Here is a 21,500-nt window from a genome sequence, read left to right as displayed (position 1 = left end):
AGGATGTAAATACCAAACCAGGCAAGCTTTATTTTTCGTAACTTTCCAAAGTGAGATCTTAACATTGCTTTCTGTTTCTCATTCAACAGGTAGAAGTCTTTGATCTGCTTTTTGTCACAAGTGAGAGCAATTCTCGGAAGACTTACGTTGTACATTGCCAAGACTGTGCACGAAAGATAAGCGCAAACCTGGAAAACTTTGTGGTGCTAGAACAGTACAAAATGGAGGACTTGATGCATGTCTATGACCAATTTACATTAGTAAGTCAAATCAATAAGTGGCTGCGTAACTCTCTGATTTGTAAAGCATTTCTACCATCTTGGTGCCCGTTGTGTTAGAGCACTATCGACTGTCTGTTTCAAATGGAGGTATTTGATTATTTAATTTTTACAGGGAAAGAAAATTGATGGGATAGAAATCTGTGGAAAAAGTACAATAATTTACCAGAACGTCCCATTGAGTTTGCAGGGACTGTTGCAATTCATAAAGACGTGGCTTTAAAAATCCATGCGAGACCATCTGAAAATCATAATGGTTAAATCGAGAGTGAGGAAGAATGAGGACAATAAAAGTTGGAGACACTAGCACCAATTTCAAGAGCAACTCTAATACATTGGTCTGGTAGGAAGTCAGTACAGCTGCAAGATGTTCTGTATACTAAAAACCTTAAATCAGCCTTGTTTTCCTACTGAGCAAGTGGATGTTCTCAAATAATTTTTTCTTTGATGTGGGGTCTCCTTTGCATTTCTAATACAGAGCAAAAAAGACCAGGTCCATATCTGTCTGCAGACTTGTGCTGTACGTTGTAGCCTGTTAGTTTGTACCAGTGCATGATTACCTGTATGTTTCTCTAGGTTTTGTAGTTGCAGGCAGGTCAGGTGGCGTGGCTGAACACAGTGTGTGTGTGTGGTGCTGGATTTATTCATGACAAATCTTGCCTCCTTAGCAAAGTAAACAATAACTGGAGAAAGTGTTTTGAGAATTTAGAATTGTAATTGAATATGCAACCCAGAAATTGTTACGGCTTTTGATGCCTTTCTAGGTGCAACAAAAAGTGTTTGGAGATCTGCTTTTCACTTTATTTAGACTGATTTAGCTCAAAGCTCACTACTTACCTTATTTTTAAGGTTAAACTATCTTTGGGCTGGTGACTTCTTGTTCTCCTGTGCAATTCACCCCCTCTGTTAGTCTAACAGAAACCAACATTGTTGACCTCCACTTCATGCTTAAAAGATCAGACCCATTAATTTTTGTGAAGTCCTCTGGTACTAAAATGATGAACATCAGAAATCCTGCAAATGCCTGTTATCGCATATTTCTGAGGGAGAGAATTGTGCAGGAAGGGTTGTGTAGAGGCAAGTTCTATTTTTAATATTATGTTCACCTAAGTAATTGCTGTGTTGATTTTTAAATTATTTTATCTGAGCCTGAAGTAAAAAGATTTTGACTTTTGGACCCCATAGCTAGTATCTTCAGCCTTTGGGAGCCATTATTAGTATCATTTTAAGAGTGAACATCACCTTTTAAAGAACAGATGATGTAGCTGGTGTCAAGAGTAAGTGTAGTCACAACTGAGGAGAGAAAAAAGAAGCGTCAGTGTTGACAAGCCAAGTTGAGTCTTTGCAGAGGGAGCAAACAGGGTTGGCAAGTCACAGAAACAAGTTACCTCAGTACGTTTAATGAAGAGGACGTGGTATGTTTGGGTGGACAAAAGGGAATCAGCCTGGTGCCAGGTAGTGTTTTACGGCTGAGTCTGGTGTTGTTTGTTGTGGGGAAAATCAGCCTTTTGTAAGGAATCCTCCAAGACCTGGTGAAGAGAAATCAATGCGGACATGTCTTAATGGTGGTGTGGCACAACCAAGGCTTTGAATCGAATGGTCAAATGTCATTTGGACTCAAACTTCTGCCACAAATTGCTAGGATTGAACAAGACCCAGATTCTTATCCACACAGGGTGCCATTACTACCATGTTCTCATGGATACTTCCTTGTTTTTGTGTGGGGAAGTCTCAGGCTCTCTCCATGGCCATCCTGTAGATTTATGTATGTATCATAAGTCACTAGGTAGTGGTGACATTTGGAGGACTTCTTACCGCCCAAGAACTTGTTTCTGTGACTTGCCAACCCTGCCTGTGGCCAAAGATAAAAGGGTTGAAGTATAGTTGATAGCCAAGTAGCTTTGAACAAAAAAATAGAGTATGTTAATTTGCGTGGCTCTCCATGTTGCCCTGGCTAGACTGCTTCCAGGCCCAAGTTGGCTTATTTTAAAGCTAACTTGGATATCTCTACACTACACTACATCAGCGATACACAAGCTTTTGGCCTTACAGGCCAGATGATTCACAGCCTGGGTGAAGCCCTGTGCACCAAGATTTAGGCCCCTTGCTTTCTCTGCCCAGCCCTGTGGAGCCTTGGCTGGCTTCTGCACACTGGGATCGAGCCCCACACAGGCACTGCACACCAGAATTCAGCCCTGGGACCATGCACACCAGGATCAAACTTTAGCACCTGGTGCCACCCCACTCAGCCCTGCACACCAGGATCAAGCTCTGTATGCTGGGATCTTGGGTCCTGTGTGTGACAGTTAAGTCTGGGCCCTCTGCTACTCCCACCCAGCCCCACATATCAAGATCAGAGCCCTGGGCTCTCCACAGGTCCAGAAATTTAGCAGCAGGAAAGCAATGCCACTGCTCCCCTGCCATCAAATTTTAAGATGGGGCAGGCAATTATTTTAAGCAGAGAGCTGCTTACTCAGTTTTGGCAGGCTGTTGAGGGCTGCATGGGTAGTCCTGCCCCTTGACAGGTGCCCCACCCTCTGGTCACCATCTTGGGACCAGTGTCTCAGGGCCAGCATTGGTGGGGCTCAGAGTGGGGCACAGGCTGGCAGGGGTCCGTGGAGCTGGGCTGGGCTGCACCAGTAGGGAGCTGGCCCGGCTCCATAGAGCCTCTGCTGGCTGGGACCCCCGCGTTCCTGCCACCCTGCTCTGGGCCCTGCTGGCATTGGCCCTGGGACACCAGTGTGGGCCCTGTGCTCCCACTGGCTCCCCACCCTGTGCCCCCCAGCCTCACAGTATAGGCAGGGGGCAGCGCACAGCCCTGATCCCCTGGTCGCCAGCAGGGAAGAAGCTGGTCGTTTTTGACAGGAATGAAGGGCAGAGAAATATTAATTTTCCAAATTTTTTTAGGGTCCCTGCAGGCTGTATTTTGCCCACCTCTGTTTTAAGACCTGTGGGGAGCCCCGCAGGCTGGATGATGCAGCACTGGGGAGGGCCGGGATCTGGTCTGTGGGCCAGGTGTTGAGCACCCCTGTACTACACGATGGGTGGTATTATTGACATACTCTAAATGTAAAATACATGTTGTGATTGTATGTGCAGGAAAATATAAGACAGCATGCAAATGAAGAACCCTCAAACATAAAGCTAATTGTACAACATTTAAATGACATGAGTACATATTGTTTGCACACATATTGAATGAATAATTTGAACTTTATACCACTGTAGGAAAGATAATCTAATATATTTTCTTTTTCAGGCTCCTCCATTGCCATCCTCCTCATCTTGACATTTTTCCATGGACATTAAATGAATATTTTTCTGATATTCAGGAAGTGACCCAGTTCTGCACCACTGATTTTTGTAGCTATCCCGTAAGGCTGCTGGCTGAAAGCTGTGTCTATGCAACCTTCCAAGTGCGGAGTGTCAACCAACTGGACAGGAGAGAGCACTGCCTCCTACTCCAGAACTCAAAACAAATAAAGCTCATCCAGCTGTACTTCAAAAAAAAAATAATTCCATGTTTTGTATATATCTGACAAAACTGGCAACATTATACAGACTACTGACTTGAAGACCACCTCTTTTGTATTTCTCTGTTTCTGGGCTGATGAGTTGGTTTCATTCATTTTTCCCCTTCAGAATTTCCCTTGGAATAAGTACTAGCTTAGCTGGTCATTTCTTTGTAAGGTAGTTAGAAATTTTAAGTCTTTCTTTGGGCAACATTTTTTTTTAATGTGAAAAGTTAGGTGATAAATTTTTTACTGTTTTTATGTTTTTCTGTCTTGTTTTGAAACCACAACGGTTACACTTTTGGTTCCTAAATAAAATTAAAAAAAATTAACAGCCAAGTCACAAAGATAAATGGGTTGCACATAGACTAAGGAATAAACTTCAGATTTGTGATTTTTGTTTCTAATCTTGATGTAAATTTACACTATTTATAAATACATATTTATTGCTTGAAAATATTTGTGAATGGAATGCTGTTATTTTTTCCAGATTACCTGCCATTGAAATTTTAAGGAGTTCTGTAATTTCAAACACTACTCCTATTACATTTTCTATATGTAAATAAAACTGCTTAGCATTGTACAGAAACTTTTATTAAAATTGTTTAATGTTTAAAGTTTTTCTATTGTTTGAGTTTTAAAAAGATATTATGTACAGTGCCCAGTTTTTGTTCAGTTTTTGAATCTGATTATATATATTTTATATATACTCTTATGTGTGTGTATATATATAATATATATAGAAATCTGAATATAAATATGTGTATAAAGATTTAGAGCCTAAATTTTTCTCGTTTTAAGTTTTACATCTATGGTAGATTTGAGGTGTCTACTGTAAAGTATTGCTTACAAAAGTATGATTATTTTTAAAGAAATATATGGTATGTATCCTCAAGATATAAAATGACCTTCAGACTGGTTTATTGTTATATTGCACTTTTTGCAATAACAGACCAATAAATAGTTGCTGCCAAAACATAGTAGTAGAAAATAAGTAATGGCTAAACATAAAGGTCTTAGAAAAATACTGGTTTTGACAGAAGGTTTGGCAGTAGTTTTAGAGGAGGGATGAGAAAGGTAAACATACAGTTGAGTGGGGATGGTATTTAGAATTCAACCAAACTGAGATTTGTATATTTCAATACATACAGTTAACAAACTAAATATAAGAGCTAGTCATCTTGGTGTCATTGTTGACCCAAAAAGGACATTGTTTGTGGTATTTTATTGTATTTTCACATATTTTGTAATACAAATTCATTGGTAAAATTTTTGAAGCACTAGGTTTATTTAGGACAACTTTACAATATATCACTGTAACAATTTTCAGTATGAATTATTGCAGTATTTATTTTAAGTTGCTCCTATTCTTTCTCAGCAGTTCCTTGAAAACACATTAAATCTGAATTTCAAAGTGTATAGTTTTCTTATCGATCAGAGTTGACTGATGCATAAAGCTCTGCATCAAATGAACAGAATTCTTTTTCCTAGTGGGTTACCCTTGCTGATTGCATTGTTATATTTTCCTGTAATCAATGTGAGGTGTTACAGGCATAAAGTGTGCAGATAATATATTTTGAAAAATAATAACTAAAAACAATTGCCTCTTATGTTTGTAATTTCAAAAGGAGAAAGTCTGGTTTAATCAAGAATCAGTACAGCTTGGCTAAGTACAGTTTTGCCATAGTTTAAAAAAAAAAATTGATAAGAACCATTTACAGCTGTTAAACAAAAAAGGATAGCAATTAAAAAGGTGGTATGACAACTCTTACACTCTTGCCAGCCAAATTATAAACTAGGAGTGAGGAAGCAAATATTTGAGGTTCATTTAAAATGAGAAGCATCTTTTGATAACCAATTCTACAAATTGCTTTTTTAATTATATATTTTGTGCAGTCATAAATACTGTAATCCTGAGATGCTGTGCTGCAGCTGAAAATCTACACATTTATGGTAGTTTTAAATCTGAATACAGGCAAGAAAACCAATCTCAGATGCAAAAGACAACAAAAGATCTTCTTGTCTCTATTACTAGGGAAACTAACCAGGAAAAGGGGTAATCTGTATTAACCAAAGGTCTTTGTAGCTTCTTTCTTCACTTGGAAAGGAGATAGTCTCACATTCTATGAAAAAAAGTTTTTATTACAGCAATGAAGCTGGAGTCAAAATAGATCAGAGACTACTGAGCAACCTAACTGAAGTTTTTTGCTGCTTTAAATGGCTATGAAGCTTCAGTGTTTTGCAGTTATAATTTTTATCTCAATTACAGTATGCTTCTGAGATGTGGACAGTTTTAGCTCTATAAACTGCTGTAATTTAGAGTACTTTTTGTTTCAATTTTATTAAAAAGACACAAGTTAACATAATTGTAATATATTAACAGTATAACAATATTTTGCTACTTTAAAATATGAGGCACCTGGTATACAGTGTCATGCTCTCTGAATGCTTATAAGTAGGGGTCTATTTAAATTGTGGTGGTACTTACCAGTTTCATAGTGGCCATGCCCATCAGCGCTGATTAGTAAAGAGGCCCCGGAGGGATTAGGGGGCAGCTGCCATCTTGACAGCTGTCTGCTCTTCTTCTGGCCCTGTCCCTCAGTGCTGATTGGCAGAGGCCCCAGCAGGAGGAGAAGGGACAAGAGGATAGCTCCCACCAGGGAGCTAGTATTTTATTTTTGTCAAGGTTTATTTGTTGTTGTTTCATGGACAATCCTGGATTTTGCGGTTTCCATAAAATCTATAAGCTGCAAATTAAGTAGATCTCTACTTCTGAGCCCTAAAATTGTGAAGAAAAGTGACTTCTGAGCAGGAGTCAGGAACCAAAACCAACCTATATTCTTTTTCAGTCTTTGAGCTCAACAGATGTACAATAGTTAAGTGAATGACTGGCCTATTTGCTTATTGTTACAAATTGCTTTGGCCAGCAAAATACGTCACAGTGTAATAGAATTAATAGGCAGTTCTTCCTTATAAAAATGTCTCAGAGATGCCCCAGACCATTAGATTGATCCTTCATAATTATCAGTACTCCAGACCCTGACCTTTGATACTGAAGTACTACAAAGCCCCAAGCACCCGCATTGACCTTCCCTTCTCCTTCTCCAGAGCATCGGAGTACAAATCATACAGGAGAGATGGGGAGAGAAGTGCACATAAAAGTGCTCATAAAACGAGAGAGAGAGAAATTTATGATGAATAGAAAGTAACAGCAAACAAGTTGGGGTAAAGGATAAAGGGAATTAAAAAGAAATGGCATATAGCAGTCAGTATCTGGTCTTGACCACAAAGTTTTAGGAAACCCAAATAAGCTCCTAAACATTGAGAAGCTTGGAAACCAAATGACTTGTATATTAGGCAGGGAAGGGACGGGTGTCTTCTGTTTGAGGCATTCTGCTTGAAGACTGAAATTATGGGTTCATTTCTGACCCCATCAAAAACTTCTCAACAACTCATTTAATCTCTCTGTACCTTGTGTTACATGTGTAAAATGAGTTAACGCCTCTATCTTACATGGGTGCTCTGAGACTAAATCCACTAGTGTTCATGTTCACATGCACTAGTATTGGGGTCCATGAAAACAAGTTCAAATGCATGTCAGGCAGGCAGCAAGGCAGCATGGTGTGTTTAAAGACTCATTTAAAAAGGTGCATTCAACAAAGGCTGTCACCTATGAAAATTTACGCCTTTGAACAAGTTTTTGAGATGTCATGTTGCCCTACTTTCTGCTTGACTTCAGAGTAACATGGCTACATACGTCTTTGTACTCACAGATGCATGTTGGATAGTGTATACTGGAAAACATGGCTCAGAAGTTCCCAACGTGTTAAGAAGACAACTTCATACCCCTTTGCAAAGAATTTGAATTCGGCATAGTAAAGAATAGGTTCCTTGGAATAAAGATGCTGCATTTCAGTGAAGCAAATCTCCAAAGAAATTAATAACATGGTTGCATGATACTAGTGAGGAAGTATTAAAACTATGGATTGAGAAATGGATAATTTTAAAAGGCTTACTTGAGGTGCAATGGCATTCATTTGTTCGGGAAAATTGAAAGAAGAGGAAATGGTTGATTACTTCATAATTTATCCCAAGATTAAAACATGGCTTTGAAGACAAGTGGGCATGGGTGTAGGAAATGAGTTGGAAAGGAAAAGGAAACCTTACAGGAAAATTATGAACAGACAAAAAGTGGAGGGGGGGGAGGAGAACCTAATCCCAAAAGGAGCGGTGTAAAATAAGAGGTTTTGGTTTGTTTCTTTTTAAAATTAAGGATATGGTGATATGAATGGATTTATTATTTACTTTCACTAGACAGACTATAAATAATAAATGAAGCAGTTCTGGGTGATTTTTACATCCCTAGGTCCTGAAATAATCAAATAATCTGTTGAACAGCTATCATTTACTTTTGAAAAATCTCTCTTGTATAGTGCAAAGGAAAAGGGCAAATGTGGTAAGTATTATCCACTAAATAGGGAGAAACTGCTTTTTGTGATTAAGATGAGGTAAATTCAACTTTAGTCCTTTTTTAACACTGAAAAAAATCTGAATACATAAAAAGTAATGGAACCTATAGTCATTTTAACAGTTTGCTTTTAAAAAAGGCAAGTTTCATAAGATTTGCTAATTTTTTTTAATTGGTTTAAAGATTAGGGCAGGAAGAAGCTTCTTTAGATGACATGTTTATTATCCTTTGTAGAACCTGTGATGTTATACAGGTAGGCCTCGGACTTACAACACAATTGGTTCCTAAAAACCACGTCTTAAGTTGAAAAGTTGTAATTTGGAACCAATTTTGTCATGAGAAACAATGTTATAAGTGGGGGATTGGTTCCAATACCCTATTTTCACCAAAAATACCCCAGAATTTTGTACTCAATCAATTATAGATGAGTAATATAGCTACATTAATATATTTACATTATAAATAGCAATCATATTGATTTGGAAAGACTTCTTTGAGGTGACTTTGCTGGTTTTTTTGAAAGGCCCTTGGTTGGACTTTCTAAAGGGTTCTTGGCTAGCGTCTTCTCAGGAGTCTTGGCTGCAGGTTTTTATGAAATCCTGTCTGCTTTCTTAAAGCATCCAAGTAAGTTTGGACAGATATTTTCCAGGGAGATGAGCGACGCAGCAAACTTGTTTGCTGGCATGCTGTCACATCAGATCAAGCGTTATAAAGTCAAAACTGATGTCATAAAGTTGAAACAGTTCAATTTATAAACGTTGTAAGTGGGGAAACATTGTAACTCGAAATGTTATAATTGGAGGACTGCCTGTACTGGAAGTAGTTCAAATGGGTAGTATAGACGTACTCCAATCTTAGGTGTCCTATGTAGTCAGATTCTGTAAAATGGTGGTGCCAGGTCCTATCAAGGTATCTTGACAGAATACTTACTTATAGGTGCCAATAACTAAGGTCATGGATAGATTTAACATTTATAGTATATTGAACAACTTTATAGCACTAAAAATTAAGTGGACAGATAAGAGAGAATGCTACTGCACTACAAATCAACCTGAACTATATAAAAATGACCCTGGGTGAAATGGAGATCATTCTGAAGTGTATCATAGTAACACTTTAGCTGGAAGGCAGTTGTACTCTATACAGTTGAAGCACTGCAATGAAAAGCTCTTCAAAGAAAGGTGGGATCCAACGGGTTTTATATTTGTAGCTCTCCATATTGGCACAGTGCTTCCAATGGCTTCCAGCATATAACTTCTGGCTGCAAAGGGGGCTGAGTCAGAGCAGCTCAGATAGGGACTTGGTTTAGCTGTCAGCAGCGAACAAATGAAACCCATTCCTGCTTTTGGAATGAAAAATGAGAACATTATTCCCTGTAAAGACAAATAGTACAGTGAGGTATTCATTGCATGTAATAAGTAAATACAAGAAAATGTGTATCAATATTTGAGAGGTAATTTTTGGCAGGTGAGCAGGCCTGGATTAAGCGGTGTAATCCAGAAAGACATGTCAACTGTTTTTTGGTTTTATCCCCATATTTTTTTTAATAAGCTAGTTCTTGGGATGAAGCAAACCTTCAAAACATAGTGTGAGTGTAAGTAGCAGGGGTAGCTGACTGAATTTTCAGAGAGCCTGAAACAGGGAAGCATGACCCCATTCGTTTCAATGGCTCTCACTCAAATCTAGATCCTTTAAATGTCAGCATCAAATACTTTACTGCTCATTAAAGCATACAAATAAGGAGAGAATGTATCACTGAATATCTGAGCCAGCACTTCACAAAATGAGAGTGTGTATGTGAAGTGCTTGCCGGTATACTGAGCTGTGCAATATAAAAAAATCAGGATTTACCTTGTTAAAAGCCTAATTTTTCCCCCTAAGGAGGAGATCTATTTTAAAGCTTCCACTTTTGTCCTCACAAGTTTTCTGTTCTGCTAAGCTTTGCTTACTCTTTGCTGTTCTGTGTTTATTCTACTCAACTTTCCTTCTTAGTTTCCTCGCATCCCTTTCCACAGGCTTCCTAGCTCTCATCCTTTGTCTTCCCTCCCACACACCTTTTTTGTTCCTTTACTCCTAGCTGTCCTCAGTGTAGTCTCTCTGCCTCTCTTCCACCTTCTCATATTGTATTTCTGGCATTTGTATCCATCTACCCTCACTCTATCTAGGGGTGAGAGAAAAGGGCAGGAATTTTGGCCTGAGGAACATGTATCAGAAAAGATTACATGGCAGCAGATGTAAACCTACTGCCTGTGCATCACCTGCCTGCTTAAGTGAGGAAAAAATAATGAAGACCAGCTATGATGCATTAAGGAGTGATGTAGCTGTTATAGTCCAGGAAATATGTGGGAAGCAAAGTTTTTTGTGGGTGATACCAGGCCAAGTGCATGGAAGAAAAATGGCTTGGGTCCCATAGACTGACTGGGTTAGATTGTTTATACTTCACCAGCCATCAATTTGTGGTCTAAAAACTGTCTGGACCTTTTGAAATTATTATGACTTCATATATTTATAGACATTAAGGGCTGGAAGGGACCTTGCAAGATCATCAAGCCAGCCTCCCTGCCATAGGCAGGAAGTCTGCTGGGGTCAAATAACCCCAGCAAGATAAAGCATCCAAGCGCCTTTGGAAAGAAGGCATTCCAATTCGGCCTTGCAAAATCTTGAGCTGTATGTCAGTCTTCATTTAGACCTCCTGTTTGGCCGCCTTGTTGTTGTTTCTTTCTACTCCAAAATGGCATAGCTAAATTTGTGTTTTGTTGGTCACTGCAGTAATTCATTCTCTTTCTGTCTGTTTCCTCCTTGAATTGATCCCCTGTTACTTACCACTTAGAACCCATGATCTTTGCCCTCGCTCAAACTATATATTGCCAAGATCAGTAGATTTCCTTCCTTATCTCAAATTGGGCCTCTATATATGTACATTATTGGCTCCAAGTTTTCAGATTCAATTTTAAGGAAAGCAGCCTTTTCACTAGGTTGACGTTAATAACTACAGAGAAAGCTTCTGAACTGCCATTGCTTTTGCAGAACCCCACAGTGGAATCAAATAATTCAAGACAGAATCCAAATGAGTTAAATGGACTAAAAATGTGAACATAAGGGTATTCTCTGTACCAATAGTGCTCAACCTTCCATCCCTGTGGACTGAATGAATGGCACAGGACTGGCCCATGGGTGCAGTCTGGCATGTTGAAGTGACCCCAGATGCCAGAGAGCAACCTGGCACACTGGTGGAATTTGGCGTGCGGAGTCCAGTCATCAGGCCTGTGGGGCTTCCCATGGGCCTGGAATTTGGTGGGTTTCAGAACAGAGACAGGTAATACCACTACTGCTCCCACACTTGCACTGTGTGGAGCCCCACAGGCCACAGGTTGAGCACCACCACTCTACCAAAGATAATTGTGCCCAAAGCTTATCTTCTTGTCTTCCACCTAAAATCTTGTGGCACTACATGGAATCTTGTCACGGTAGGGGTGGAATGAATGATCCTGCATGGCACCCTTAAGAGCCAGCCATTTTCATGGCGCAGTGTCACCTGCTCTATGCAATAGAATCCTTTTGTTCCAATTATAGGTTAACTCCATGTGTGTGTCAGGTAATTTTTATGGTTCTTGGGAGTGGGGGGAGGAGGAAATTGTGGGCCTATAACAGGAGCAATATGGTACTAGTGCCATAGAATTAATAATTGAAAAAGAACATGAGGAAATGAACTGCAGTAGTTAGAATGGGCCATGCTGCAAAGAATGTGCTGAAACAGAACCAAAAAAACCTGAAGATAGGAAGTGCTAAAAGAGAAAAAAAAATGTTTTTAACATGCACTATTTGAGGAAAAGCCCATAAAAATTGAAAAGATCAAATCAAAATATGGCATGTATGAGTGTGACACAGTAAGCTATGACATTAAATAAGCATTCTATACTGTGTTCTCATTGGCTAGTTCTGCCGTGTTATAAAAGTGCATTGTTCTCATCTTTTTGGCAATAAATCAAATGATCTATTCCTTCATGAAGTACTCATGGTAGCTTAGAGCACTGGTGCTTAATATTTTCAGAAATATTAAGGGGAGCCAGAGTTGAGTGATAAGCTGATGGGTCTCCTAGAGTATTTTCTTTGTACATGAGGCAAATCTGAACGGTCTCTGAGGTCTGTCTTCCCATCTCAATGCTTCCCAGGTGGAGCAATGCTCACTGAGCTTGTTTTAAGTTGGTCATGGCTTTCTTTCCTTCTGAACTAGAGAATATACTGACAGCATGTTTCTGAAATTTGTGATCAACTTTTTGTAAGGCGGACAGATTTCTGTCTTCTATCCAGGTCTCTCCTTGGGGGAATAATTATATCTAGTTCTCTTCCTCAGATGTCATCATGGATTTTATTTATTTTTAGCTGGAATCTGAACAAAGAAAGCAGAGAAATTAAAAAAAAAAAAAAGCAAGCTCACATCCACAACTAAGACCCCTGCTGAAATGGAAAAGAAAAAAATTAAAAAAATTCAAGAGGACCATGAAGAAATGAAAAAAAACAGGCTTTCAAAATTATCAAACTCTTCCTTAGAGGAAAGTAAGTTTTCAGTCTAAGGAGGGACTCCCAAACCAGAAAAAGCAAGGGGGGAATCTTTTCTCTGGACACGTTTGAAGTTCTGAGGGGGAAAAACTGGCAGACAGTTCACATATAGCTAGCTGAAAGTTGTTTCAGATCTTGCAAGAAAGAGCTGCTGGAGATAACCTGCCCTCCAAAGTCAAATTAGGCTCACTTTTATCTCTTTCCTTTTCTTTTGACAGTGTACTAAATTCTGAATTGAACTTCCCAGAAAAAGCCAAATGGCTTAGCAGGCAAATTTATTTTCTTGTGTACAAGATGAACTCTTATTTCCCAAAAACTAGAATTGAAGCATACACTATAAGCTAAGACATATGGTAAAAGCAGCTTCTGCTACCTGTGCCTCTGCCAGGGAAAAGCAAAAGTAATACCACACATGCTCTATAGGGAGGAACATAATGATCTCACTGGGCTCCCTAGCTGCTCCTATACAGATATGTATTGCTACTTACCAGTATTTTCAAGGAAACGTCTTTTTTTTCTTCATTGTGCCTTTCAAAAGCAAAGTGTGTATCTGATCTAGGGCCATGTTATACTCAAGATAATATGGTAATAGTTTGACTAAACCTGAACCTCAAATATTTCACATGCTACCCTCCTTCCTCCATTCTCCACAAATTCCTGAAGTGAAGGCAGCCAGTTTGTGTAGCTGGGATAAGATTATTTCTTCTAAGTGTTTTTATTCAGAGGATCCTATCAGTGAAATCTTAAAAGATTTCTTTAGAAGAAACTGAACGACCAGTAGCTGCAGTGCAGGTGTTTTTTTTCCATAGATGCTGCTAAAGCCACCATAGGTTGAAGGCATCACAAAGCAAGTACTTTAACATGAGAGAAATTTCTGTAGTGGATGTTTGCTGGGACATCAGATCTGAGCCCTCCAGCACTAGACTGGCATTGTGGCTGGCTTCTATGTTCTTCCAAATTCACTATTCTCAGGGCTATGCAAGAAACCTTTGGTTAAAAGTAATGGGACTAATACTAGCAAATCAAAACTTCTCCATGTCATTTGTAATGACAGCAAGGACTTTTAAGTGGGAACCAAAGTCACCAGATGTGTTGTGTGGAGAGGGACAAAAGAAGGCAATGAAGTATAGTAGACTCACTTGGTTTAGTACCTCAATTCAAGTGGTACAGACCAAAATGTGGAAAGCTGCAAACTAGGCTTGTGCGAAGCAGCTAGTATTTGCTTTGGATTTGGTTTTGGCTGATTCAGGGGACAGTGATTCAATTCGGTGATTCAAATCACTGTCCCAAATCAATTTGGAGATTTGGCCACTGCTGAATTGGCCAGATCTCTGAATCTAACAGGCCCCATCCCCTGCCTGCTCTCCCAGCCCCATCAATGGCTGCCCTTCATCAGTGGGCCCTCCCATGGTCCCCTCCTCTCTTTATCAGCCCCCTCCCCCCCCTTTACTTAGCAGCACACAGCCTGGGTCCAGCTCCCTGTGGCAACGAGCAGGGACTGCCTGAAACTCCTTCAAATCTTTTCCAAATCAATTCAGAGGCTTCAAATTGATTCAGACCTTTTTATTGGTTGATTCAATTTGGATTCAGAGATTCAGCTGCTGAATCGGGCCGAATCTCCTCCGACTTGAATCAGCAACTGAAGCTTTGCACAGCCCTACTGCAAACCATTATTTCTGCATATGGCAGGTGAAGGGGTGAAAGCAATATCTAACACGTTTCATTTTTAAAATCCCAACAGAGAGAGAAAAATGCAAATCTTAATAAATTTGAGGCATACCAAGTAAAAAAAACATGACGTATGAGACATAAATTTGTCATGAGAAGTCACGCAGTACGGGAAAATATAGACCAATATATGACTAAATTAAAACTGCCAGCACAAACTTGTGAATTTTGGGGGCTGTGTGAATCCCTCATTAGAAATCTTATCAGACTCACTGCATGCAAGGTTTTCAGGAGAGATTGACTTAACTCTTGGATGTGCTGTAGATATGGCAAGCAATGGAAATGATGGCAAAAAATTGAAAGGACTGGGTGAACCGGAAAAACGTGCACTTTTCCAGATAAGCTCATATTTAATACTCAGTTATAAAGTCAGCGGCCAGTTGGTATCCTTTTGCCAATAAAAGTCTGAGACCAAAAGAAATGAAAATAGGTTAGAGGCGCTAAAAGGTAGTTTTAAATGTGGCTATAGTTATGCTGGAAGAAACGGTCCTGAACATGGGCCAGAATGCCATAGATATGGCAAAGGTAATTGTTTTATCATCGTGTTCCCCACTAAAGGAAGCAGACTTTTATCCTTGAAGAAGCATAAGCAATCATATGAGCTATATCTAGGTATGATAAGTGCTGAGCCTTCTGACGAGTGGTAAGTAAATCTGTTTAACTGTTATAGTGAGATTTAAACTTGATAAAGGGGCTCTGACCAATGTGATGTCTCTAAAATTGTATAATGATTTAACAGCTGAGCCACTTCGCAGCTCAAGTATTTGGTTATTAATCAGCACAAGGGAAAAATGCAAGTATATGGTAAATTTAATTTATCCTCTGGGTACTGGAATAAGAGAGCATTCCTGGGATTTTGGGTGGTAGCATTTGAAACAAGCCATACTGCACCTACTAGCTGTGGTAAGTTTGAATGTAATGCAAAGAGTTGATGTAGTAAAGAAAGAAGGAAAAGATGACTGTATACTTAGAAAATACAAGATATTTGAAGGTTTAAAGTTCTTGCCAGATAAACACACCGTAAAGTTAAACTTACAAGTGCCACGTGTAATACAGGCACCTTGTAAAATTCCATAGCATTATGAAATAAGGAAAAAAATACAAAAGAATTACAATGTATAGAACTTTTTGCAAAAGTGCAAGCACCTATAGATATTGTGAGCAAACCAGGGAGACATGATATAAGCATGCTTGGATCCAAACAAAACAATAAGGAGAGAATGCTTTCAGTTGCTTAATGTAGAAGAAATCACAGGTAAGCAGAAGGTAGATTTTTCACTGTCTTTGATGCTGGTAGTATCAAGTACAGCTAGATGACAAAAGCTCTAGACTTTGCACATTCAGTATGCTTTTCAACAGGTATATGTTTACCCCTCTTCCTTTTGGTGTCTAGCTCTTGAAGCGTAGTCAGGAGAAATACAAGTGACATTTGACAGTCTGGTAGACATACAGATGATATGCTTATGTAGGGACCATGAAGAGAAGTGCAGAACAGAGTTTTGGACAGATGTTGTGAAAGGAATCGGGCTGAATAGGAACAAATGCAAAGTGGCTCTGACTGAGAAAATATTTGAATCATTACTTGTCACAAGAACACCCGATAACTCAAAAATTGCTGCAACAATGGTCACAGAACCTGCAAGACTGAATTGCAAAGGCTGGTTACTTTTTTGGGTAAAGAATAGATAACTTAGCAGGGTAAATTTATTCCACATGCATCTACAATAACCGCTAATTTAACACAATAGTACTGGCAAGAACTGGTGAACTGGCCTGGATGCCAAAGCATGAGATGGCATACAGACTTTTTGAAGGAACTGCCTATGGCACCCCCAGTGCTGAAGTACTTTAGTATGTTTAAAAAAAAAAAGAGTTAGCTCTGTTGGTGGATGCCTACTGGTTTTGCAGAGAGGAATTAAGTTTACAAAATTAACTTGTCCTTAAAATTGAAAATCATAGTGCCAGAGAGCCTCAAAAGGGAGAACTTAGCTACTATTCATGAAAGAAATTTAAGAGTACAGTAATGTAAAAAAGAGATCTGAGATGCCATTTATTGGCCAGGTAGGGACAGTATGTATGCACCTATAAATGAAGATATGTTCCAGTCCAGCGAGATGTGCTAAGCTACAGAAATAAAAATTAAGAAAGAACCACTGCAAGACTTAGAGGTCCTTAATACACCTTAGCAGGAACTAGACACGGAAAACTAAAAAGGTGATTAAGTACCACACAACTACCAAGTCTTATATTATGGAAACCAAGGAAGGAGTTGTTTTATAGAAGAAACAGAAAATATCTGATGAACATTGAAAGAACTGTCCATGAGGGGAATGATGAGAGAGAAAGAAATCATCTGGAGTCAACACCCCGATCAGAAATGCAAGAAGTATCATACCAGTTTACCGAACTTCCCATATCAAATGGAAAAATTCAAATAAAAAGTAAAAAGTGGGCAGTGATATTCTGTTACCACCTCTGAAGGCAAAGTGAGGGGAAAACATGGTGGATACAAAGACTGACTAACTGCTTTATGTTGCCGAAGGGTCAAATGGCCATTATAAAAATGAAGAAGGCAAGCTGCAATGTTGGTTGTGGGAACCAATGCCACTAGAATCTGTTTTATGGGGTGACAGGATAAGGCAGTGTTGTGGAACAAGCACACACGTGGGCTAGGAAAGTAGGCAATGTAGCCACGTATAGATGTATATAGTTGAAATTACAAGTTAAGTAAAGAGACTAATGTTAATTAAAAATGTCAGGTTTTTTTAGTTGGTACATATATTATAGATATTACAGCCTCTCCATAAGGCCAAAAATTAATTCATTTTTGTTCTAGTGATCATTCTACTGATCAAACAGTCCTTGAGGCCCCAGCCACAACAAACACGCCTCCCTGAACAAAGTGCAACCAGTACTAGATAAAATCAGCTGCCCACAATGTCTGTCTTTCACGTGCTTTTAGAGAAGATGGCCAGGTCTGGGACTTCCTGTCCAATATCTTCTTGCCATGGCAGGACCTCATGACAGACAAGTAGGTCTGAGAAATATGCTAACTGTTCTGCTGTCAGCTGCCTCAGCTGCTACCATGGAAACGTAGAAAAAAGGCAGGTGGTTTCCACGCAGCCTCCCACAATAGCAGATATGTGTCTGCATTTGGGAACAGAGAGCATTTGGAGTTGTACAGCTTCCCCTGTCATCCCTAGCTTTGCCCATGTATCCTCTATTAGCTAGTGCCCTTTTCCATTGTCCACCCTTGTCCATCTGGCTTGTAAACTAGTTCAGAAGAAATCCACCTGATGAAATCTTTCAGAAACATGGGTGTTGGAATATGATGTCCTGTTCAGAAACTCTGCTCACAATTTATAGCTGCATTGATGATGGCCTTGGTGATTCTCTGCAGTTTGGGTTTTTGTATTTCCTTAGCATCCCTCTGTCTTTGATTCAGTGTTAACAGTGAGAGTACTCTGTTGGTCTCCCTTTCCTGGTACATCTTTGGACAATTCAACCTTAGACAGAGGCTCTCATCTTTATTATATAAAAGCAACAAACTAAACATAGAAACACTTCTTTCTCCATACCCTTTCTGATGAAGGCATACAACAAAACTATTTTATCTTCTTGGCATTGTTCCTATTCTCCACTGTGATGATGATTCAGTAGATGCAATAACTTACCTTTCCTGTTTCTTCTATCCGATATGCTGAAATACGAATTTGCATTTATTTCTGGCCATTTCATCTTTAAGTTTCTTCTTAAACGGAAAATATAATCTACTTGGTAATTTTCACTTTCACTTTCCACATCTGTTGTCCTTTCTGCTCCTTTCTCTTGGCTCTACTAGGACTGAATCACCATTTTCTGAAGGTGACATAACTGATGCAAATAACTCCACTGACCCCTGCTTGCTCTGGGATTTTCTTTTAGCCTTCCTGCTCCAGGGATGGGAGTACCTTCTCTGACTCCCTTATGCTGTGCTTCAAGTGCATCCCTGCTAAGTTGGGGTGAAAGGGAGAGGTTAAGCTACACTACCCTACCAAAAGTGGTTCTGAAGTCTCTTAATGAGAAGGATATTAAAATATTCAAGTGCGAGTAGCTGAACCTAACATCTTAAGTTCAAGAAAGCTAAGCATGGTAAACTTTTCCAAATTCCCACAAGGAACAGGAAGGGTTATTGAGTTTCATTGGACCTAATATTCTACCATATCATTTTCTAAAATGTAATGTAACTTACTAGAGTAAAATAAATTATATATTTTTAATTCCTGAGAATCTTTTAAAATGTTTAAGTTATTTGGCTACCGAAGTTTTCCCTGTTTTATTCAAATTTTTAATTATATTTTAATTGATGGACTTTTTAAATATTCTCCTGCTCCTAGAATTTAAAATAGCTGCAGCTTATAAAGTTATATCCATCTACTGCTGTGAATGATGAATGGGAGTCCTTATTAGAATTCTGCCGTCTGTGTTCTGCTTCTCATCAGACTGTCTCTCCAGGGGAGTTTCTGTGAACTGCTACCTCTGGAGCAGGGGAATATATTTCAGGGCACCAGGAAGTATAATTTGGCTTCAGTACTTCTTTCTCTCTTTGGAAGCTAAATCATGCTATTTGCCACTTACATTCTTTGAAATTTGTACTAAGTCATGTTGCACATATATGGAGCCATTCAGCTTTGGGGAGTATTGAACAGGAATCTAGAATTCGACAAATGATTTATCTTCTAGGAGTCTTCCATTATTTTGGAATCTTTCTTGCCACCCATTTCTTTTTGTCTTGATCAAGCCCTTTAGTCAACCTAGTTTCCCAAACTGTAAAGCTCCCTTTCTGGCAGTACAATGTGGGAAGTTTAACATCAGTGGCCCTTCTATGAGTGAGCATTTGAGCTGATAGATAACTGGTCTCTTGGGGTTTGGGCAACTGTCCTATCCCCTTCCCAACTTGCTGCAGAGATTTTCACTTTGAAACATGACAGTTGATACAGTTTACTGTATTTAATTGATTTTTGTCCCATTTAACAATGTAACATTTGTCATTGTCATTGTCATCAATCCCTCAGTTTTAGCTAGGATTCTGCCAAGGCATGAAGGGGCTCTCAATCTAGTCATCTTACCAGATGGAGACATCCATTGGCGAATTCTCTGTGATGTGATGACTTCATATATGAGTGATTAGACCAATTTATGACAAAAAGCCATATTTCATATGATGCCCTCTTACAGTCCTAGGGCAGGTGAGCAGTTTTTTATGCTGCTGTTGGTGAAACCCAGCATGTTTTTCTTGCAGATCAGCACTGCATTGTTCCTTAAAGAGATCACAGCCCTTTTGATCCTTACATGCCCTGGCTTTCTCCCTGCAGCCAGCAATTCCCAGTAGTCATGATTGTTTTATTCTGCACAAAATGGAACTTCATTAGGACAACTTCAACTTTGGCTGGCTTCACTTTTGCTTGCCACATACAGCTAGTTCTGCATACTCCAGCTTCATGCAGCATAGGCAGCCCAACAGAACAATGCCTCCATTATCAGTGGTTCAGCTCTAACAACCAGCCCACTGCAGAACCTCAACATAAGATACTCAGTCAAACCATTCCATCCTCATGAGGGAATGACATGAACAATGGTGGACTTTCTCCAACTGCTAGAAGTGTCATCTGTATAATATCTTGGTTCACACCCATAAAGTTAAATAATAAGTGGCTTTAAAAATCCTTTAATGGAGACCTTGGTTCCTTGTTGCCTCCAAACTTGCTTTGTCAGTTTGCCAATGGCTGCATTTACTTGCAGGATGCACGAAACATGCTCCTCATCAATACCAAGTCTGTCAGCACACTGCCCACGTATCAGAAATCATGGGTAGAGGAAGTCACTCTCCTCTAACATGCGGTGTAGGCAGCACCTAACTAGCGGTGGGTGCCAGCTAATAGATGGTCCCTGTCTTGTTAAACTATGAGCCTCAAACAGTCACAGTCAGCCATCACCTGCAAGCCCTGTTTGGAATGTGCCCCTAACTAAAACACAGTTACTTTCATAGAGTAGTTATTCTACTCTAACATAAACCCAGATTTCAAATAGGACCCCATGGTATCAAAACCATTCTGATCTGTTGTGATCTTTCTGAGTTCTTTGCACATGAAAAATTGCTCTATTCACTTTCTTTAGTCAAAAAGGATGAGTGAAAACTAAGAGCTGGCATTTTCCAAAGGGAGGCTTTGGGTCTGGAAAGGTTGAGAACAACTGGCATAGCCTGCTCAAAGCCTTGCACAATTGAATAGTGACCCAGAGGAGTGGAATCTTAACATCACATCAACCAAAATGTCATTAACCACCTGCTTCACAAGTGCTGCATAGGCCAGATTGAACAATATTGGTCCAAGCCGACAACCTTGTTTCACTCCATTGGAGTTGGAGAAAGGCTCAGACAGATCAATACAAATCCTTACTCTGTTGCACATTTTTCATTGAGTTATAATTAAACTCCATTACATATTTTCAGGACATCTGAGCCTGTCCAGCTGGCTCCAGAGGCAACACTAACAGACCTTATCACATACCTTCTTGAAGTCGGTGAATACCATACAGAGATTGCAGTTCCATTTGTGATATTTCTGTTGACAATCTTACACAACTGAAATCATATCCATTGCCCCAATTCATTCTAAATCCACAGCTGAAGCACTGGGAGCTTGCCATCCACATGTATAGGAGGCGGCAGTTGAGTATGAGTGCCAATATTTTACCAGCAGTCACTAACAGTGAGGTCCCTCAGGAGTGAACTACATGCAGCTAACTCTCCGTCTTCATTGTACATATTGCTTATGGTTGCATCTCTGAACTCTGGAGGGAAAACTCCATCCTCCCAAATTTGGCAGAAGAAGCTCACACGTAGGGCTATACACTCAAAGACTTTAACTGGAATATTATCAGGCTTAATTTTTTGTCCGGCTTCCAACATCTGCA

At 39.5% G+C, this 21,500-nt stretch overlaps 1 protein-coding gene across 3 annotated transcripts in view; it reads left to right on the top strand.

The window, feature by feature from the left end:
- The window catches only part of KDM6A (lysine demethylase 6A), a 239,234-nt gene extending 234,795 nt beyond the window's left edge, over window positions 1-4,439 (top strand). For 2 of the 3 annotated variants that reach the window (XM_090061774.1, XM_090061761.1), the window contains 2 exons: window positions 90-260; window positions 3,538-4,439. In XM_090061774.1, coding sequence (XP_089917900.1) covers window positions 90-260; window positions 3,538-3,567 — 201 coding nt within the window. In that variant the 3' untranslated portion in view covers window positions 3,568-4,439. Of the gene's footprint in view, window positions 1-89; window positions 261-1,188; window positions 1,356-3,537 lie in introns of all 3 variants that reach the window. The other variant, XR_016444037.1, reaches the window with a different exon arrangement.
- Window positions 4,440-21,500: the final 17,061 nt, after the last annotated feature.

This window comes from Crocodylus siamensis, chromosome 1 (genome assembly GCF_052110815.1).
Source record: "Crocodylus siamensis isolate JL-2025a chromosome 1, ASM5211081v1, whole genome shotgun sequence".
NCBI lineage: Eukaryota > Metazoa > Chordata > Crocodylia > Crocodylidae > Crocodylus > Crocodylus siamensis.
This window is presented reverse-complemented; position numbering and strand designations above follow the sequence as displayed.